The sequence below is a fragment of the Ranitomeya imitator genome, chromosome 5, assembly GCF_032444005.1.
Source record: "Ranitomeya imitator isolate aRanImi1 chromosome 5, aRanImi1.pri, whole genome shotgun sequence".
NCBI lineage: Eukaryota > Metazoa > Chordata > Amphibia > Anura > Dendrobatidae > Ranitomeya > Ranitomeya imitator.
The window spans coordinates 112116233-112136170 of NC_091286.1; the positions used below are offsets into that span (position 1 = coordinate 112116233).

Consider the following 19938-nt stretch of genomic DNA (forward strand, 5'->3'; position numbering starts at 1 on the left):
TGTAGGGTGGTGCTGAGCCATGGAGTGCTTTGTGGATGAGGGTAGTAGTTTTGTACTGGATTCTTGAGTGGATGGGTAACCAGTGTAATGACTGGCACAAGGTAGAGGCATCGGTGTAACGGTTGGTGAGGAATATGATCCTGGCAGCAGCATTCAGGACAGATTGGAGCGGGGAGAGTTTGGTAAGAGGGAGGCCGATTAGTAGAGAGTTACAATAGTCCAGACGAGAATGAATAAGTGAAACAGTAAGAGTTTTTGCAGAGTCGAAAGTAAGAAAAGGGCGAATTCTAGAAATGTTTTTGAGATGCAGGTAAGAAGAGCGAGCCAGTGATCGGATGTGGGGGGTGAATGAAAGGTCAGAATCAAGGATGACCCCAAGGCAGCGGGCATGTTGCTTTGGAGTAATGGTGGAACCGCAAACGGAGATGGCAATGTCAGGCAAAGGTAGGTTAGTAGAGGGAGAAAACACGAGGAGTTCAGTTTTTGACAGGTTTAGTTTCAGATAGAGGGAGGACATGATGCTAGAGACAGCGGTAAGACAATCACTGGTGTTTTCTAATAAGGCAGGCGTGAGATCAGGAGAAGAAGTGTATAGTTGGGTGTCGTCAGCATAGAGATGGTACTGGAAGCCAAATCTACTGATTGTTTGTCCAATAGGGGCAGTATACAAAGAGAAGAGGAGGGGGCCTAGGACTGATCCTTGAGGAACCCCAACAGTAAGGGGAAGGTGAGAGGAGGAGAAGTTTCTCTGGAACTTCATTTTTGCTGTGAAGTAAATAGACAACTGCATATCTTGAATTGTCATCAATAAATGTAAGAAAATACCTCTTCTTTCCAGGGGTCTGAGTACGCATTGGACCACAGATATCCGTGTGTACTAAATCTAGTGGTTGTTCTGTTCTTGTAGTACTTTTCTTAGGAAAGGCCTTTCTGGACATTTTCCCTTTGATACAGCTGGAACACCCCATTGTCTGATTACATGAATCAATTGTAATATTATCAGCTAATTGTTCTTGAAACAACTTTCTTATTGCTTCTGGGTCTCTATGCGCAAGCCGCCTGTGCAATACATGAATACAGTTCTTGTGCAGTTCTTGCTTAGCTGTGCATACACACTCTTTTCATTTCAACTGATACAGTTCATCTCTGATTTTTCCTTTTGCTAATGTGTGACCCTCTTTTGAGATGATGCAGCTATCTTTCTTAAATGTAACTTCATTACCTTGTTTTGTCAGCTTTTTCACAGATAATAGATTACTTTCAAGACTAGGCACATATAGTACATCTTTTACATGGATCCTTCTACTTTGTGTTGCAGAGATGTTGCAATCAATATAACCGTCTCCTATGCCTTCTGAGTTCATGCACTGACCGTTTGCCATTATCACTTTCTCTGACTTATTTTGGTTAAGCTTAGTAAAGAAGTCTGTCATTGGTCATGTGACTGGTTGCACCAGAATCTATACACCACGCATGCTTTGATTTAAATGCATTGACTGATGTGAATGCAGCTTCAGTGTTTGCCGAATCATTGTTTCCAGATACAGCACTCTTAATTCTCTGTTGGCTGTTTTGCTTTTTCAACTGATTCATTTTAGCTTTCCAGACTCTGCATTCAGCTTTTAAATGACCTGGCTTCTTGCATACAAAACATTCACGTGTCTCTTTAGGGTGGTTTTTGCTGGTGGGCACATCATGTGTTTGTAAAGCAGTTTCCTTGTTACATATCTTGCTGCTCACATTTTCTGCCTTTCTCTTATATTCATCTACAAGCTTTCCTCTGACGTATTCCAATGTCAGCTCATCATCTGGGCGTGCATCTAATGCAGTTACAAGTATATCATAGCTTTCTGGGAGACCACTAAGTAATAGTGCTGCTACATGGAAGTCCTTCATAACTTCCCCAATGCCCCGCAGGCGCTCTACAGTCTCCAGAGTATTTCTAATGTAGTCCTGCATGTCCTGGTCATTGTGTAGCTTTGAATAAATTTAAGTAATAAACTCTATCTAATGAGAAAGCTGTATCATTCTCTCATGTACTTTCTGCAACTGCTCCCACATTTCCTTTGCAGATTCACACTTGCACACATGCACAATCTGATCATCCTCTATACTGAGTGATATGGTGTTCTGTGCTTTCTGATCCATTTCTAGCCATTCCTGTGGTACTGGGTCAGGCTTAGGGTCCTGAGTGTATTTCCACGTACCTTCTCTTATCAGCAGCATCTTCAACTTGAATTTCCAGGATTGGTAGTTCTGGTTATTCAGGCTTGGCACTGTAAACTTTGAGTTGCTGCTGGCGGCCATTTTACTTCTCAGTTTGCTGTTGTCTTTCTATCTCTGTGCTCTGGAGGTTTGGGATTGCTTTGACTCCTGGGCCCATAACCTGTTAGCAGTGGGTTAATCAGCGTGATGTCCACAACGAGCAACAGAGAATGTTCATTTATTAAGAATTAAGAACATCCAGCATTACAACATGAGAACAGGATCAATGTGGTTTCTGAGAGAGAGAGATCTGCTGTGAGTCCTTTCAGTTTCAGCTACACACAAGAAATGTTCTCACAGGGAAGGGGGAGAAGGAACATCCTGTCTGTAAATGAGGACTTTTTTTTTTTTTTTATAACTTTGTTGACATGTGAACAATGTGCATGCAGATATATAAATCACATCATATTAAACAAACAAACAATAGTTGTTGCAATACATACAGATCAATATGCATTAGGCCAACAGATCTGCTAGGTGTCTTCTCTTCCTTAAGACCCATAGGTCCGGGAGGATGTCATATTTGGTGGCTTAGAAGAGAAAAGGAAACGCACGTTTCCGGTAAATGCGAAAATCAAAGCATTAATTGAAAGAGGGGAAAAAATGGGTTCTTTACCTTCTTCATCCAAAAGGAGATATCCTTTTGAGGATAAAGACTCTGAATCCTGGGAGAAGATCCCTAAAATTGATGGGGCAGTAGCCAAATGTTTAAAAAGATCATCCATTCCATTAAAAGACTTGGGTGTTCTTAAAGACCCGCTTGATAAAAAAGCAGATGGGTTTTTGAGACATATCTGGGAAGCCTCAGCGGGGGGCCTGAAGCCAGCAATTGCTGGGACATGTACGGCCCGTGCTCTAATGATCTGGCTACAGCAGATAGAAGATCAGCTAAGGGACAAGGTACCCAGAGGCGACATCCTTGCAAATATATCTTTAGTGCAAGGAGCAGCCGCTTTCTTGGCAGACTCTTCTGCAGACTCCGCAAGACTAACAGCCAGAGTAGCGAGCTTGTCCAATGCGGCAAGAAGAGCCCTTTGGCTCAAGGGTTGTCCAGGGGATTTGCAATCTAAACATAAGCTATGCTCCATTCCATGAGACGGCCAACTGCTTTTTGGGGAAAAACTAGAAGAGATCCTGGAACATGCAGGAGATAAAAAGAAAGTTTTTCCCTAAAGATTCCAAAAAAACTTTTTTTGGAGGAGAAGATATAACAGAGGTCGCCCCCCAGGGGAGAGAAAAAATTGGGACTTTTAAGGATGAGAGGATCGGGCTACATGTTTAAAGGGCCCTCTACATCGGCAAAAAAATCCCCCCCAATGACATTACGCCAGAAGTGGGAGGAAGACTCTCCCTCTTCTTTCCGGCCTGGATAAATATCTCCCCCAGTACCTGGGTTGTGAATCTTATCAAAGACGGCCTAAAAATAAAGTTCATCTGTCCACCCAGGTAAAACTTAATAATAACTCCCCGAAGAATGTCCCAGCAGGAGCAATCTGCCCTGGAAACCGAGATCTTAGGACTCATTCACAAAAAGGTTCTTCAGGAAGTCCCGACTCTGGAAGAAAGAGGCAGATTTTACTCACTCCTCTTTTTAATCCAAAAACCGGACGGCTCTTGGAGAACTATAATCTAAGGAAGCTCAACCAATCGATAGAGAACTACTCCTTCAAGATGCAGTCTATAAACACACCATAAAACTTCTCTTCCAACACTGCTTCATGGCAGTAATAGACTTAAAAGATGCGTACTACCATATACCAATACATCAGGAATATCGAAAATACTTGAGTAGCTCTCTATATTCAGAATCAGGTAAAGCATTACCAATATACAGCCCTTCCATTCGGCCTGTCTACAGCCTCCAGAGTTTTCACCAAAGTAATGGTGGAAGTAATTTCATACCTCCGGTGGGATGTAGTAATTGTCCCATATCTGGAAGATTTCCTTGTAATAGGGAGATCAGAGTCCCACTGCACTCAAGTATCAGTGGTAACATCAACTCTAATGGAGCTGGGTTGGATAATAAATATCCCCAAGTCAAGATTACTACCAGTAAAACTACAGTCCTTCCTGGGGTTAATGCTGGACTCCGAGCGTCAGCTCTGCCTCCTTCCAGAAAACAAAGTAGCCAAGATAATAAACCTGGCCAGTACAGCAATTCATCAACCAGCAATGACTCTGAGAAAGGCGCTGTCCCTACTAGGCTCGTTAACATTGTGTATTTCGGCAGTAGGATGGGCACAATTCCACCTAAGACAACTTCAGTGGGAAGTTCTCTCAGCTCAAAGACTGTTAGGAGGGCATTTAGAAGGAAATCTATGTCTCTCCCTGGGCGTAAGGGATTCCCTAGTTTGGTGGACGGTGGAAGACCACCTGACAATGGGGGTCCAGTGGCAAAATCCGGTCAAAGACATCATCACGACCGACTGAAGCGGTACAGGTTGGGGGACTCACCTGAGGTCTCACTCTGTACAAGGAACCTGGTCCTTACGAGAAAAAAACTATGGGTCAAACGAAAAAGAGCTATGGGCAGTGGAAAAAGCCTGAAGACATTTTCTCCCTTTGCTCCGGGGTCGCCATACTCGAATCCTGATGGACAATTGAGCAGTGGTGGCGTATATCAATCAGGGGGGGACGAGGTCCAAAGGCCTCATGGAAGCATCAAATCTACTCTTTCAGTTGGCAGAACAACACCTGTCATCCCTGACGGCACTATACATCAGGGGAATAGAAAACACACAAGCAGACTTCCTGAGTCGCAGAGGCTTAAGACGGGGAATGGTCCCTAAACCCCCAGATATTCCAAAAAATAGTTCAAGCCTGGGGCACACCAGAAATAGACTTGTTTGCCAACTCACACAACAAAAAAGTCAAAAAGTTCTGCTACTTAAATCCAAGAGAACATCCTTTCGCAGTAGATGCCCTACTGATACCTTGGAAGTTCTCTCTGGCCTACGCGTTCCCCCCGATAGTGATGATTCCAGCTGTGATCCGGAAGATCAGAGAGGATCAAGCGAAAATTATCCTCATAGCTCCATTCTGGCCAAGGAGACCATGGTTTCCCTTCTAAGGCAGATGTCTGTAACGGGCCCATGGATTCTGCCAGAGGTTCCGGACCTGCTAACTCAGGGCCCAGTGACCCACTCTCAGGTGAAGGGCTTCCATCTGGCAGCCTGGAATTTGAGAGGACGTTACTAAGTCGCCAAGGATTTTCACCAGGTTTAATCTCCACCTTATTGAAAAGCAGAAAACCCATAACCTCTAGGATCTATAGTAGGACATGGAAAAAATTTCTTAACTTCCTAGGTGAACCATTGGGGGAGGTGGCTCCAGTGGGTCCTATCCTAGAATTTCTGCAAGCAGGATTACATCTTGGGTTAGCAACCAGCACCCTTAAAGTTGATTTTTCAGCCTTGGGGGCCCTATATAACTGTAATCTTGCCTCAAGTAGATGGGTTTCGCGATTCATAAAATTTTGTAGTAGATCTCGACTGGTCGTTATCCCAAAAGTCCCTCCTTGGGATCTAAATTTAGTCTTAGAAGTCCTAACTAAAGACCCTTTTGAGCCCTTGCAGGAGTTATCACCTACTTAACCTTAAAACAGTTCTACTAGTAGCCTTAACATCGGCACGTAGGGTAAGTGATTTACAGGCCCTGTCAATATGCCCTCCTTATACTCAGGTTTTTGATGACAGGATCGTTCTAAGACCAGACCTGGCGTATCTCCCCAAGGTGGTTCAAAAGTTCCACAGGAGTCAAGAGATTACTTTACCATCATTCTGTAGTAATCCTAGAAATCCAGGGGAACAAAAGTTCCACATGCTATATATAAGATCATCTATGTTACAATACATATCTATGACTAGTCAGTGGAGGAAAGACCAAACCCTATTCGTAGCCTTTCAGGGTAGCAAAAGAGGGTGTGTGGTAGCTAAAAGTACTATTGCTACATGGATTAGGGAGGCCATTAGTTTATCCTACTCTTCGGGTGGCACTCCGGTTCCTGAAGGCATCAAGGCTCACTCCACAAGAGCCGTGGATACCTCCTGGGCAGAGAAGGCTGAGGTATCAATTGATCAAATTTGCAAGGCCGCTACCTGATCCTCACCCTCAACTTTTTTCAAGCACTACCGGCTAGATCTTTCTTCCTCTGCTGACCTAACCTTTTTGTAGAAGGGTACTACAAGCGGTGGTCCCGCCCTAAGGTTTCATTCTACAAAAGTCTCTCAGGTGTGCCGTCATGGGGGAAGGGAAAACACCAAGGTTACTTACCGGTAGCCGGTTTTTCCAGAACCCATGACTGCACCCGTATATTCCCCCCTTTATCACCTTTTCGGTGTGCACTATTGCTTTGGGTGCTTTTTTTAGTTAATATGATGTGGTGATGAATTGCCATGTATACTAACCAGGGGAGCCTCTCATGCTCTGAAAACCAACTGAAGCGACAGAGGTACCGCCCTTTTATTTTCAGTAGGGTTTCCTGTCCTGACTGGGCAGATCCCCTCTCTCAGGTGTGCCGTCAAGGGTTCCGGAAAAACCGGCTACCGGTAAGTAACCTTGGTGTTTTTTGCTCTCTCCAGAGTTCAGTAGCGAATGCGAATCTGACTGCGAATCTGATGACTCTTTAGACCCGGATTCGCCAGACTTTCAGAAGACAGTGGATTCGTCTTTTAGGAAATAAATGCTCTCATAAAGCATTTGTTATTCATCCGGAATTTAGTGCCATAGTTATTAAGCATAGAGAATGCCCGGATAAACGCTTCACAGGACAAAGGCCTCTTGAATCCGCCTAGCATTCCAAAACCCTCCTGTCAGTGCCGGATGGCTCATCCATCAGAAATCCCACAGACCGTCAGATAGAAGGCTTGGCCCGCTCTGCTTTTGAGGCCTCAGGCTCGCCCCTCTATCCTTCCTTTGCCGCAGCATGGGTAGCTAAGGCTATGGTTTTCTCGTCAGAGACCTTAGCTAATTCTCTTTGGAACAATAACCTTCCTCCAAAGGCGGCGCACCTTGCCAACCAAATTTCCCGGGCAGGCGAAACCTGGTACACGCATCCTTGGATGTGGCCTGTTGTGCGGCTCAGTGAGCGGCCAATGCTATCTCTATCAGAAGGTAATTATGGCTCAGAGAGTGGAAGACAGAATCTGCATTAAAAAAGAAATCTCTCCCCTCCCTTATCAAACCGGTCGCTTATTTGGAGAAAAGCTGGATCAGATCATTTTGGAGACTACGGGAGGAATGAGTAAATTCCTTCCCCAACAGACACTTGGGCGTCGGAGACAGCAACAAATCCGTTCCTTTCGCTCCACTCCAAGCTGGGCCACTACCACTACTTCGTCCGGTTCAGGACGTTCTCCTCGAAGAGATGGAGGAACTCTGGTCTCATACAAGCCTAACCAGCAGTGGAAGTCTCGACCCAAACAGTCGAGGCCTAAAGGAGTCAGCGTGAGGAAAATATCTGCTCTATCCGGTCACCATTGGCAAGTTAGGCGGCCGCCTACTTTGTTCATCGGGTTTGGCTTTCCGACGTCTCCGACAAGTGGGTCAGAGATCTGGTGTCAGAGGCAAGGGCAAACGCGTTCTCCCAGGCCATAGACGCATTACGTCTTGATGGCGTCATTGTCCCTGTCCTACAAAGCAAAAAGTTTCAGGGTTTCTATTCAAACCTTTTCATCGTCACAAAAAAGGAAGGAAAGGTGAGACTCATACTAGCCCTCAAACTTCTAAACAAGTTTGTCAAGGTCCATCATTTCCGCATGGAATCTCTGCATTCATTTCTCTTCTCTGGAAGAAGGGGAATTTTTTGCCTCAATCGACATACGAGACGCTTACTTACACATTCCAATCTTTCCTCCTCACCAGAGATTCCTGCGCTTTGTCGTCCGCAAACAGCACTTCCAATTCAGGGCCCTGCCCTTCTGACTTGCTACTGCCCCCAGTGTTCACAAAGGTCATGGCGGCCGTCATGTCCATCCTGCACTCTCGGGGCGTGATCGTTCTGCCCTTTCTGGACGACCTGTTGATCAAAGGTTCATCCTTCCACGACTGCGCGGAGTCCGTTCGCATTACTTGCGATACCCTTTCTCGGCTGGGCTGGCTGATAACCTTAAGCAAGTCCTCTCCGGTTCCAGTCCAACAGATCTCCTTTCTAGGAATGTCCTTGGACTTGTCTCGGGGGTTGGTAATTCTCCCTACAGACAAAGTCTTAGCCTTTCATCAAGGAGCCCAAGCGCTTCATCAGTCTACCCCTCACTCCATCCATGATTTGCAGTGAGGGTACTAGGAAAGATTGTGGCCGCAATGGAAGCGGTCCCCTTTGCACAAATGCACCATCGTCCCCTTCAACATGCCCTTCTGGCAGCTTGGGACAGAAACCCTTTCTCCCTCGAACGAAGGTCCCACTTTTCCCTGCAGGTCAAACAGACTCTCAGGTGGTGGACATAGAACTCTTCCCTCAACCGAGGGAAGTCCTTTCTACCCGTTCAATGGCTAGTGGTGACTACCGATGCCAGTCTTTCGGGCTGGGGAGCAGTCTTATGCCACCACACTGCTCAGGGCCGCTGGTCAATTCAGGAATCGAAACTACCGATCAACGTTCTAGAGATCCTGCAGCCCTTCCTCATCTTCTGGCGGGTCACCCCATCCATATCCAATCAGACAATGCCACGGCTGTGGCATACATCAATCATCAGGGGGGTACCCGCAGCAGGGTGGCCATGTCCAAGGTAATTCACATCCTTCGATGCGCAGAGAACAACCACTCTGTGATCTCGGCGGTACACATTCCAGGAGTGGAAAACTGGACAGCGGATTTCCTCAGCCGTCAGGGTCTCACTTTGGGGGAGTGGGAGCTCCATCTGGAAGTCTTCTCCCAGATTTGTCTTCGCTGGGGGATCCCAGACGTGGACCTCATGGCGTCCAGACTGAATACCAAGGTTCCCCAGTTTATAGCGAGGTCTCGAGATCCAAGAGCCATCGGTGTCGAGGCCCTAGTTCTTTCATGGCGCCAATTCCGCCTTCCGTACAGTTTTCCTTCTCTACTGTTAGTCCCCAGAGTAATCAGGAAAATCAAGGCGGAAGGAGTACCAGTGATCCCGGTTGCTCCGTATTGGCCTTGCTGAACGTGGTTCGCAGAGTTGGTACGCCTCGTCGCCAACATAACCTGGAGACTGCCAGATCGAACAGATCTGCTCTCCCAGGGCCCCATCTACCACCAGAACTTAATGGGCTTGTGTTTAACTGCGTGGCCGTTGAATCCTGGGTCTTAACCCAGGCAGGGTTTTCTAAACCGGTAATTTCCACCATGGTTAGTGCCTGTAAACCCTCATTGGTACGCATTTACCATCGTACTTGGAAGTCATTTTTTGCTTGGTGCAGGGATCTTGGTCTTTATCTTCGTCTTCTCAGTCCTCACCATTTTAGTTTCTACAGATCGATCTGGACTCCGGGCTGGCACTCTGCTCTCTCAAGGGCCAAAACTCCCCTCTATCGGTCTTATTTCAGAGATGCATCGTGTCAAGATTCCAGGTTAAGACTTTTCTTCAGGGGGTGTCACATGTCACTCATCCCTATCGCATGCCTTTAGAGCCTTGGGACCTCAACTTTGTGCTAAGTGTCCTTAAGGAATTGCCCTTTGGCTTCAGGACATTTCGCTGGTCTTTCTGTCCTGGAAGGTTGCCTTCCTTGTGGCAATCGCATCGATCAGACGGATTTCGGAATTAGCCGCCTTATACTGCTGGGCGCCTTTCCTTAACTTCCATCAGGATAAGATCTTAAAGAGGACATTGTTCTTCCTTCCTTTTGTCTGGCTCCTATTCACAGACTTGAAAGAGCTCTCCACACTCTGGACCTAGTCAGAGCTCTGCGAAGGTACGTCTCAAGGATGGCATCCTTCAGAAGAACAGATGCCCTGTTCGTTCTCACGGAAGGTCACAGGAAGGGTCTTGCTGCTTCTAAGGCCACGATAGCCAGGTGGATTCGTTCCACCATTCAGGAGTCATACCGAGTCCGAAGTTAGCCCATCCCATCGGGGATCAGAGCACCCTCCACTCGAGCGGTTGGGTCTTCTTGGGCTATTCGGCATCAGGCGACGGCGGGGCAAGTCTGTAAAGCTGCGACATGGTCCAGTTTACATACCTTCGCAAAGCACTATAATATTCACTCTCAGGCTTCAGCGGATGCGAGTCTGGGCAGAAGAATTCTGCAGGCAGCGGTGGCGCACATTTAGGCAGTTGTTACATGAAGCCTAATCCTTTCTGTTTTCCCACCCAGGGACTGCTTTGGGATGTCCCATGGTCTGTGTCCCCCAATGAGGCAATGGAGAAACAGGGATTTTTGTGTACTTACCGTAAAATCCTTTTCTCCGAGCCACTCATTGGGGGGGACACAGCACCCACCCTGTTAGGCTAATGGCTTATGTGGCTTTTGCCTGTTCTTTTAAGTTGACATGTTGTGCTCTTCTATGTCTTTACTATTTGTTCCTACTGCTTTTGCACTGAAATGTTTCTCTGGGAGCCAGCAGGAGGGTGTATACTGCAGATGAGCAGCTAACTCTTATTGTGTTAACTTCGTGTCAGCCTCCTAGTGGCAAGCAGCATACAACCCATGGTCTGTGTCCCCCAATGAGTGGCTCGGAGAAAAGAATTTTATGGTGAGTACACGAAATCCCTGTTTTCAGTGTTCTCTATAATCCATGCTCAGAAATACTTAACCTGATAATATGCCATGTTGTTTATTAATGGTTTCCCGAGGACTGTTCTGCCACTCTGAATGCTCTTAGGCACGCTAATTGGTGACGTCCCAGATGTGCTCTATGGGAGACAAGTGAAGACACTGCATGCTACGGTAATACGTTTAGGCTATGTAGGCTGCTTACAGTAGCACCAGCAACATTCGACCTGCCATTGTCATGTTGAAAATTAGCTCCTGACACACTATAGAGAAGTGGCCATACCCTGTGTGGCCTAACTGTTTCCTATGGTCTGCAGTGTCTCTGGACTACTTTCTCATCGAGCACATTTGGGTCGGCTTTTTTTGGCGATTTGAAAGGGAGCTGCCAGCAGCGGATCTTGATGATGTGCTTGCCCAAGTGCATTCAGCATGGCAGAAAATTTCCCAGACAACCATTAAGAACCTCAGTGATATGCCATGGTAAATCAGTACATGTATTTCTGTTTTTGGGGCTCATACTCTATACTGAATGAAACGAGATGGTTTGATCTTTCCATTTTTCATCATTTGCATATCATTAACACGTCTATCGGTCCAGTGATTTCTTTAATTCTACGATTACTTCTGTGTTGAAATTTTATTGAGGTTTGTGTATATGTGTTTGTGTGTATATATACAATTTATATTGTATGTATATGTAATAATTTTTTATGGTCGATTTGTTATCTCTAATACTTTACTATTTCAGACCAGGGAAATGGACCGCAGAGACCACCCTTTCAAGGAAACCAACCACCGTTTCAAAGTATGTTACTTCTATATTTCTATCTAATCAGTGCAGTGCTGTGATGAGACTGGCTACCTAAAGACCACTTTTATTGGTTTAGTGGGAGTAAAAAGAGAACCTGTAGCCTCATTTGTATGTGTGAATACATTCTAAGCAAAAACATCTGATTCTGTCTAGTTAAATCCACTTCCACCATGAGATGTGCCTATTCTCACCCCTTTTAATTAGCTATGTCCACCTATCTGATATGTTAAGGGTGGAGTTTAATAAATGTCTATTAGCTGAATGAGCCTTGGAACATTGCAACTGCACAAAGCAAATCTTTTTTTTTTTTTTTAATTCTTTTTCCTAGTAAATTACGCTATATATAGAATATATTCTCGCTTCATTGGGGGGGACACAGGAAACTATGGGTGTATGCTGCTGCCACTGGGAGGTTGACACTATGCAAAAAAAAAAAAAGATAGCTCCTCCCCAGCAGTATATACCCACCAACTGGCAGGCATCTTCCCTACCCATCAACATTCAATGACTCCGGGCAATATTCCTCTCCCTGCTACATTGGCAGGAGTTCCTTCACAGATGTCAGATTCGAGTCCAATCCGACAACGCCACAGCGGTGGCGTACATCAACCACCAAGGGGGAACTCTAAGTCGGGCAGTGATGTCAGAGGTCGCTTGGATACTGTCTTGGGCAGAGCAAAATGTTCCAGCAATTTCCGCGGTGCACATACCGGGAGTCGAACAGGGCTTGCCGCTGGCGAATGGTCTCTGAACCCGTCAGTCTTTCACAATTCGATGCACTAGCAATATCTTGGGAACAGTTCTCTCTTCCGTACCTGTTTCCACCTCTACCACTGATCCCCAGGGTAGTCAAAAAGATAAATGCGGAGGGTATTCCCGTGATCCTCATTGCCCTGGATTAGCCACGTAGACCCTGGTACGCGGAGTTATTATTATTTATTATTATAGCGCCATTTATTCCATGGCACTTTACATGTGAGGAGGGGTATACATAAAAAAAAGTCCAATAATCTTAAATAATACAGGTCAGAACTGGTACAGGAGGAGAGAGGACCATGCCCGCGAGGACTCACAATCTACAAGGGATGAGTGAGGATACAATAGGTGAGGGTAGATCTGGTCGTGCAGAGGTTTGGTCGATCAGTGGTTAATGCAGGTTGTACGCTTGTTGGAAGAGGTAGATCTTCAGGTTCTTTTTGAAGGTATCGATGGTACGCAAGAGTCTGATATGTTGTGGTAGAGCATTCCAGAGTAGGGAGGGATGCGCGAGAGAAATCTTGTATGCGATTGTGGGAAGAAGAGATGAGGGGAGTAGAGAAGGAGATCTTGTGAGGATCGGAGGTTGCGTGCAGGTAAGTATCGGGAGACGAGGTCACAGATGTATGGAGGAGACAGGATGTGGATGGCTTTGTATGTCATGGTTAGGGTTTTGTACTGGAGTCTCTGGGTAATGAGGAGCCAGTGAAGGGATTGACAGAGGGGAGAGGCCGGGAATAGTGGGGGGACAGATGGATTAGTCGGGCAGAAGAGTTTCGAATAGATTGGAGGGGTGCGAGAGTGTTAGAGGGGAGGCCACAAAGCAGGAGGTTGCAGAAGTCGAGGCGGGAGATGATGAGGGCATGGACTAGGGTTTTTGCAGATTCTTGGTTTAGGAATGTATATAATGAAATATTTTTGAGTTGAAGGCGGCAGGAAGTGGAAAGGGCTTGGATATGCGGTTTGAAGGAGAGATCAGTGTCAAGGATTACCCCGAGACATCGAGCTTGTGGGACTGGGGAGAGTGGGCAGCCTGTTATGGCTGGTAATTCAGTACCACAACGGACATAGAAGTCAGAGCACATACAGTGAACTGACAATAACCCAAAAACATAGAACGAGCTCTGAGACGTGGGAACTCTGCTGACCGCAATCCCTAATCCTCTCCAACCACACTAGAGGCAGCCGTGGATTGCGCCTAACGCTCCCTATGAAACTCTGCACAGCCTGAGAAACTAGCTAGCCTGAAGATAGAAAATAAGCCTACCTTGCCTCAGAGAAATACCCCAAAGGAAAAGGCAGCCCCCCACATATAATGACTGTGAGTTAAGATGAAAAGACAAACGTAGAGATGAAATAGATTTAGCAAAGTGAGGCCCTACTTTCTGAACAGAGCGAGGATAGGAAAGGTGACTTTGCGGTCAACACAAAACCCTACAAACAACCACGCAAAAGGGGCAAAAAGACCCTCCGTACCGACTAACGGCACGGAGGTACACCCTCTGCGTCCCAGAGCTTCCAGCAAGCAAGAAAAAAAAAAAAAAAAACAAGCTGGACAGAAAAAACAGGAAACAAAAATAACACAAGAGCAACTTGGCTATGCAGAGCAGCAGGCCACAGGAACGATCCAGGAGGAAGCAAGTCCAATACTAGAACATTGACTGGAGGCCAGGATCAAAGCACTAGGTGGAGTTAAATAGAGCAGCACCTAACGACTTCACCACATCACCTGAGGAAGGAAACTCAGAAGCCGCAGTACCACTCTCCTCCACCAACGGAAGCTCATAGAATCAGCCGAAGTACCACTTGTGACCACAGGAGGGAGCTCTGCCACAGAATTCACAACAGCAGCCATTTACTGTAATGGATATGTTTGTTGGGGGGGCCCGTGAGATGGGGAAAAGTGATGAATTCTGCTTTGTCCATGTTAAGTTTTAGAAATCTAGCGGAGAAGGATGAAATAGCAGACAGACATTGAGGGATTCTGGTTAGTAGGCTGGTGATATCTGGTCCAAAGATGTAGATGTGTGTGTAGTCAGCATAGAAATGATACTGAAAGCCGTGAGATTCTATGAGCTGTCCCAGGCCAAAGGTGTAAAGAGAGAAGAGCAGGGGCCCTAGAACTGAACCTTGCGGGACTCCAACAGATAAGAGGCCGGGTGAGGAGGTGGTCTGAGTGGAAGACGCTGAATGTCCGGTCTGTTAGGTATGACGAGATCGAGAATAGGGCCAAGTCTGTGATGCCAAGGGATGAGAGGGTCTGTAGTAATAGGCAATGGTCCACTGTGTCAAAGGCAGAGGACCGGAGTAGTGTCGCTTGCTCTTGGCAGTTAATAGATCATTGGTGACCTTAGTTAGGGCAGTTTCAGTGGAGTGATGTAACCGGAAGCCAGATTGTAAGGCTTCTTTCACACTTCCGTCTTGAGACGGCTGTCATGATGCGTCGGCGTGACGCATCGACGGACGTCGTGAAAAGATTGGTAAACTGATGTAACGCATCCAGTAATGTGACGGATGCGTCGAATGTGGTAGGACCTGAAATTTAATGAGAGAGAGGGGGATCCTGCGTCCATAGGCTTGCATTATAGCCAATGATGGACGGCGCAGGACCCGTCGCTGAGCGATTTTCTGACGTGGAGAAAAACCTTCCTCTGAACGTTTCCTCTGCACGACGGACCGCTATTTTCCAGTGCACGACTGATGGCCATCCATCACAAGCCATCGCTAATACAAGTCTATGGGAGAAAACAGGATCCTGCAGAAAAATTTGCAGGATCCTGTTTTTCAAAACTCAACGGATTCCGACGGGAGGAAAAAGACGGAAGTGTGAAAGAGGCCTAAGCGGTCGAAGAGGAGCAGGAAGAGAGATGGGAGGACAATTCAAGATGGATGTGTTGTTCCAGTAGTTTTGAGACATTGTGGAGAAGTGATATAGGGTGACAGCTAGATACAGAAGATGGGTCGAGAGGGCTTTTTGAGGATAGGTGTGATTGAGGCATGTTTAAAGCTTTAGGGGAAAACACCAGTTGTTAGTGATAGGTTGAAGAGATGGGTTGGGATAAAGACACTGCAAGGTTTGGGATGAAGTCGGATGGGGTCGGGTCAAGTGCACATGTGGTGAGATGCGATCTTTAGAATAGAGTGGAGAGTCGATCTGTAAAGAGTAGAAAAGTTGGTTTTGGAGGTAGAGGGCTGGGCAATTGGGAGGAAGGGCTCTGGGGGTTGTCGACTAAAACTCTCTATCAATCTTCTGCTTGAAAAATGAGGCAAAGTCTTCAGCTGAGATAAGTGGGGAGGGAGGAGATGCTGGGAAGGAGGCGCCATTTTCTGGAAGACACTGTAGTATGTATTCAAGAAAATGGTGCCGGAAAGCGCAGACTGCGCAGGCGCCGATTCCGGGAGCACGGGGATATTCATGCGGAATCAGGGGGCGTAAGTAATTGCTGTGGTATGATCTGCTGCAACGTCATGAAGGCAGGATCGTGTCCACAGTGTCCCCACGTCCCCTGATTCCGGGAGCAGGGGGACATTTATGGGCCGGAATCGGGGCGTGGGGACACTGGGGGTGGAAACTAAGTGATATGGGCGGGATTGTGACACAGATCTCGGCGCCAGCGCAGTCTGCGCTTTCCGGTGCCGTTTTTTCTTCCAATACTGACACTCTGTCTATAATCTAACGCTAGGAGCGTCACGCTTGCGCAGTCTATAAAGGCTTCGGACAGTGCTACCGTTATATTATAGATAACTATATGCTGACTGCGAAGCAGTATTGATTTGTGTTGAAATAAACATAGTTTCACAACATAGCATGGTATCAATGAGGTTATTAATTGTTTCCTGAGGAATGTTATGCCACCACTCTGAATGCTCTCGGCCATTAATGGGAGACAAGTGTGGAGATGCTGCAGAACACAGGAGTATTTTTTTTTTTTTTTTCTTTGCCATGTAGGCTGATCACAGTAGCACAAGGAACATGCAGCATTGTCAAGTTGAAAAATGGTTCCTGAGATACTACAGAGAAATGGTCGTAACTTGCCTGATCTAACTGCGCTACCATGGTGCACAACATATCCAGGCTTGTCTCTCATCAAGCACATCTGGGACGGTATTACTCGCCAATTGCCAAGGGAGCTGCCAGCAGCAGATCTTGATGATTTTCTTGCTCCAGTGCATTCATCGTGGCAGAACATTCCCCAGACAATTATTAATAACCTCATTGATATCGTGTCATGACATGTAAGGGCTTGTATTTCTGTGCGTGGAGCTTACACTCAATACTGAATGAATTTGAGAGGTTTTGAAAATATTTCCATTCTTCATCATTTGCAGATCATTAACACGTCTATCCGTTCTGTGATTTACTTAATTGTACAACTTTTCCTTCTTGATGTTGTAATTTCAATGTTGAGGGGTATATTGTTCATGGTCTATGGTTACCTTTTTTTTTTTTTTTTTTTTGATTTAAATAGATTTTTATTAACAATATAAAAAAAAAAAAGAGAACAGCAGAATGCCATTTACATTGCATTATATCAGATACACATTTTCTTACTTTAATAAACCCCAACATTACCCCAACTACCCCCCTCCCCCATAAGACAGCTCAGTCTCAATCTCCACCCCACCGAGGCATTATCTGCCTCATGTAATTTATCCTCTTCCAGGTCTTAGGAAACACGACGCCTATACTCCTCAATCCAAATCAAGCCAAGGAGACCATATTTTATTAAAGAGTTCTATTTTCCCCCTTTTACTGTACACCCCCTTTTCCAATTTTAGACCATGTTGAACATATTGGAGAAATTCCCTTCTCACAGGTGGTTCCGCGTTTATCCAGTTTCGTGCTATTACTTTCCTGGCCATGTAGAGTAGCCTAGCGATTGCAATCTTCCAAGTATTGTCAACTCCAATTTCTTCCACATATCCCAGCACACATACTATCGGGTCTCTAACAACTCTGCACTTATATGCTGCTTCAACCCGGCTCAAAACCACCACCCAAAAGGCAGCCAGTCTCGGACACGTCCACATCATGTGATATATTCCTGCCTTCTCACTCGCACACCTCGGACACTCAGAATTGGCACGCAATCCCGCTTTGTATAACACTTCCGGAGATTTATATACCCTATGCAAAATGTATAGCTGCGAGAGCCTATATGGTTCACTCAAGGACAGTCGCGGAACCCACTCCATCACCGATTCCCAGGTTTCATTTTCCATCGGCCCCACTTCTCTCTCCCACTTAGCTCTCGCCTTTATAGGGAAATCTAGCAGAAATGTGTGCATAAGGTCCTTATACAGAGTGGAAATAACTCCCCTTGTAGTACCCTCACCACACACATACTCCAACACTATATCATCTTGAACCCTGATATCAACCTTCTTATTCTGAGCTCTAAAGGCATGTCTCATCTGCGCATACTGATATTCCCCTGTGGATCGCAAACCAAATTCTTCCTGCAATTGGGAAAAGGACTTCAGCTCCTGCTGCTGGATTATCTGGTGAACAAAGCAAATTCCCTTATTCTGCCATTCCATCAATCCTCCCAGGGCCTCAAAATCCTTTAAGTTGTGGTTAGACCATATCGGTGTGAATTTAGTCAACCCTGTAACCCCACGAATCTGCCTTAATCTATTCCATAATTTACGAATCAGGAACAGGGTTGGGTATATTTTCCCCAGCGCGCCCAATGAGCCATCCTCCAAACACCTGGCCATCGGTCGTCGGTCCGTCACCTCTTCCAATAGCTGTTGTACTGCACTGGATGACGCCCCTCGCGCCCAGCCCTTCAAATGCTGGCTCTGGGCCGCAAGGAAGTATATTTCCGGGTTGGGCAAAGCCAAACCACCATCTTCCTTGGGTCGTTGAAGCGTCTCCAAGCTAATACGTGGATATTGTCTACCCCATATCAAACTTCTAAAGAGGGCATTAATCTGCCTGAACTTCCCCCGAGGGATCCAAATTGGTGCGTTATGCAGAACATAGAGAATTTTGGGCATAAGGACCATTTTAATAAGGTTTACCCTACCGACGACCGATAGATGTAGCTTATTCCAGGCGTCTACCTTTGCCTTGAGTACCCCCATAACAGGAGTCAAATTTCTTTGCAGAAACTCCGCCACCGGCACCGAAATCCATATTCCAAGATATTTAAATTGGGAAACCACCTTCAGCCTCTCATCCCCAACATCCTCACTCACATTCTCTCCTACGTCATCCACTCTAAAAAGAACCGTCTTATCCCAATTAATTGTTAGTCCCGACACAGTACCAAATCTCTCAACAATTTCAACGGCCCCTCTTAGTGAATTGTCTGGATCCTCCAGGAACAGCAAAACATCATCCGCATATAACGCTATTTTTTCCTCTACTTTGCCATACCTAAACCCAGGGACCCCATCCGACTGCCGAATCTTAGCAGCAAGAGGTTCTACAGCCAACGCGAACAGGAGGGGTGACAGCGGGCATCCCTGCCTAGTAGCGGTGCTCCAGGTGCGCAGAACGTCTGTGGAGAAAATCTAATCTACCCGAAGATTTCATCCATTATAAGTTCATGCTAAAGACATACAATTCTGCCCTTCACCTCTCCAAACAAACCTACTTCAACACGCTCATCACCTCCCTGTCCAATAACCCTAAACGTCTCTTTGACACGTTCCAGTCCCTACTCAACCCAAGAGCGCAGGCCCCAACCACGGATCTCCGTGCTGACAATCTGGCCAATTACTTCAAAGAAAAAATTGACCATATTCGACAGGAAATCATCTCCCAATCTCTTCATACCATGCACTGTCCTCCCTCCCCCACTGCATCTAGTTCACTCTCTGACTTTGAACCAGTTACAGAAGAAGAAGTAAGCAGGCTCCTTGCATCTTCTCGCCCGACCACTTGCACCAGTGACCCCATTCCGTCACATTTCCTCCAGTCCCTTTCCCCGGCTGTCACCTCTCACCTAACAAAAATATTCAACCTTTCCCTCACTTCCGGTATTTTTCCCTCCTCATTTAAGCATGCCATCATACATCCATTACTTAAAAAACCATCCCTCGACCAAAACTGTGCCGCTAATTATAGACCTGTCTCTAATCTTCCCTTCATCTCTAAACTCCTCGAACGCCTGGTCCACTCCAGTCTTACCCGCTATCTCTCAGATAACTCTCTTCTCGACCCTCTTCAATCTGGTTTCCGCTCTTTACACTCTACTGAAACTGCCCTCACTAAAGTCTCTAATGACCTACTAACAGCTAAATCTAATGGTCACTACTCCATGCTAATTCTCTTGGATCTCTCTGCAGCATTTGATACTGTGGATCATCAGCTCCTCCTCACTATGCTCCGCTCCATCGGCCTCAAGGACACCGTTCTCTCCTGGTTCTCCTCCTATCTCTCTGACCGATCCTTCACTGTATGTTTCGCTGGTTCCTCCTCCTCT

The 19938-nt window shown here is 46.2% G+C and overlaps 1 protein-coding gene across 7 annotated transcripts in view; it reads left to right on the forward strand.

Annotated features, from left to right (window-relative positions):
- The window catches only part of LOC138681513 (heterogeneous nuclear ribonucleoprotein L-like), a 193298-nt gene that overhangs the window by 78378 nt on the left and 94982 nt on the right, over positions 1-19938 (forward strand). For 5 of the 7 annotated variants that reach the window (XM_069769075.1, XM_069769076.1, XM_069769077.1 and 2 more), the window contains one exon: positions 11684-11740. The exons of the other annotated variants lie outside the window; for them this stretch is intronic. In XM_069769075.1, the coding sequence (XP_069625176.1) occupies positions 11684-11740 (57 nt within the window). The remainder of the gene's footprint in view (positions 1-11683; positions 11741-19938) is intronic. 7 annotated transcript variants of the gene reach the window in all.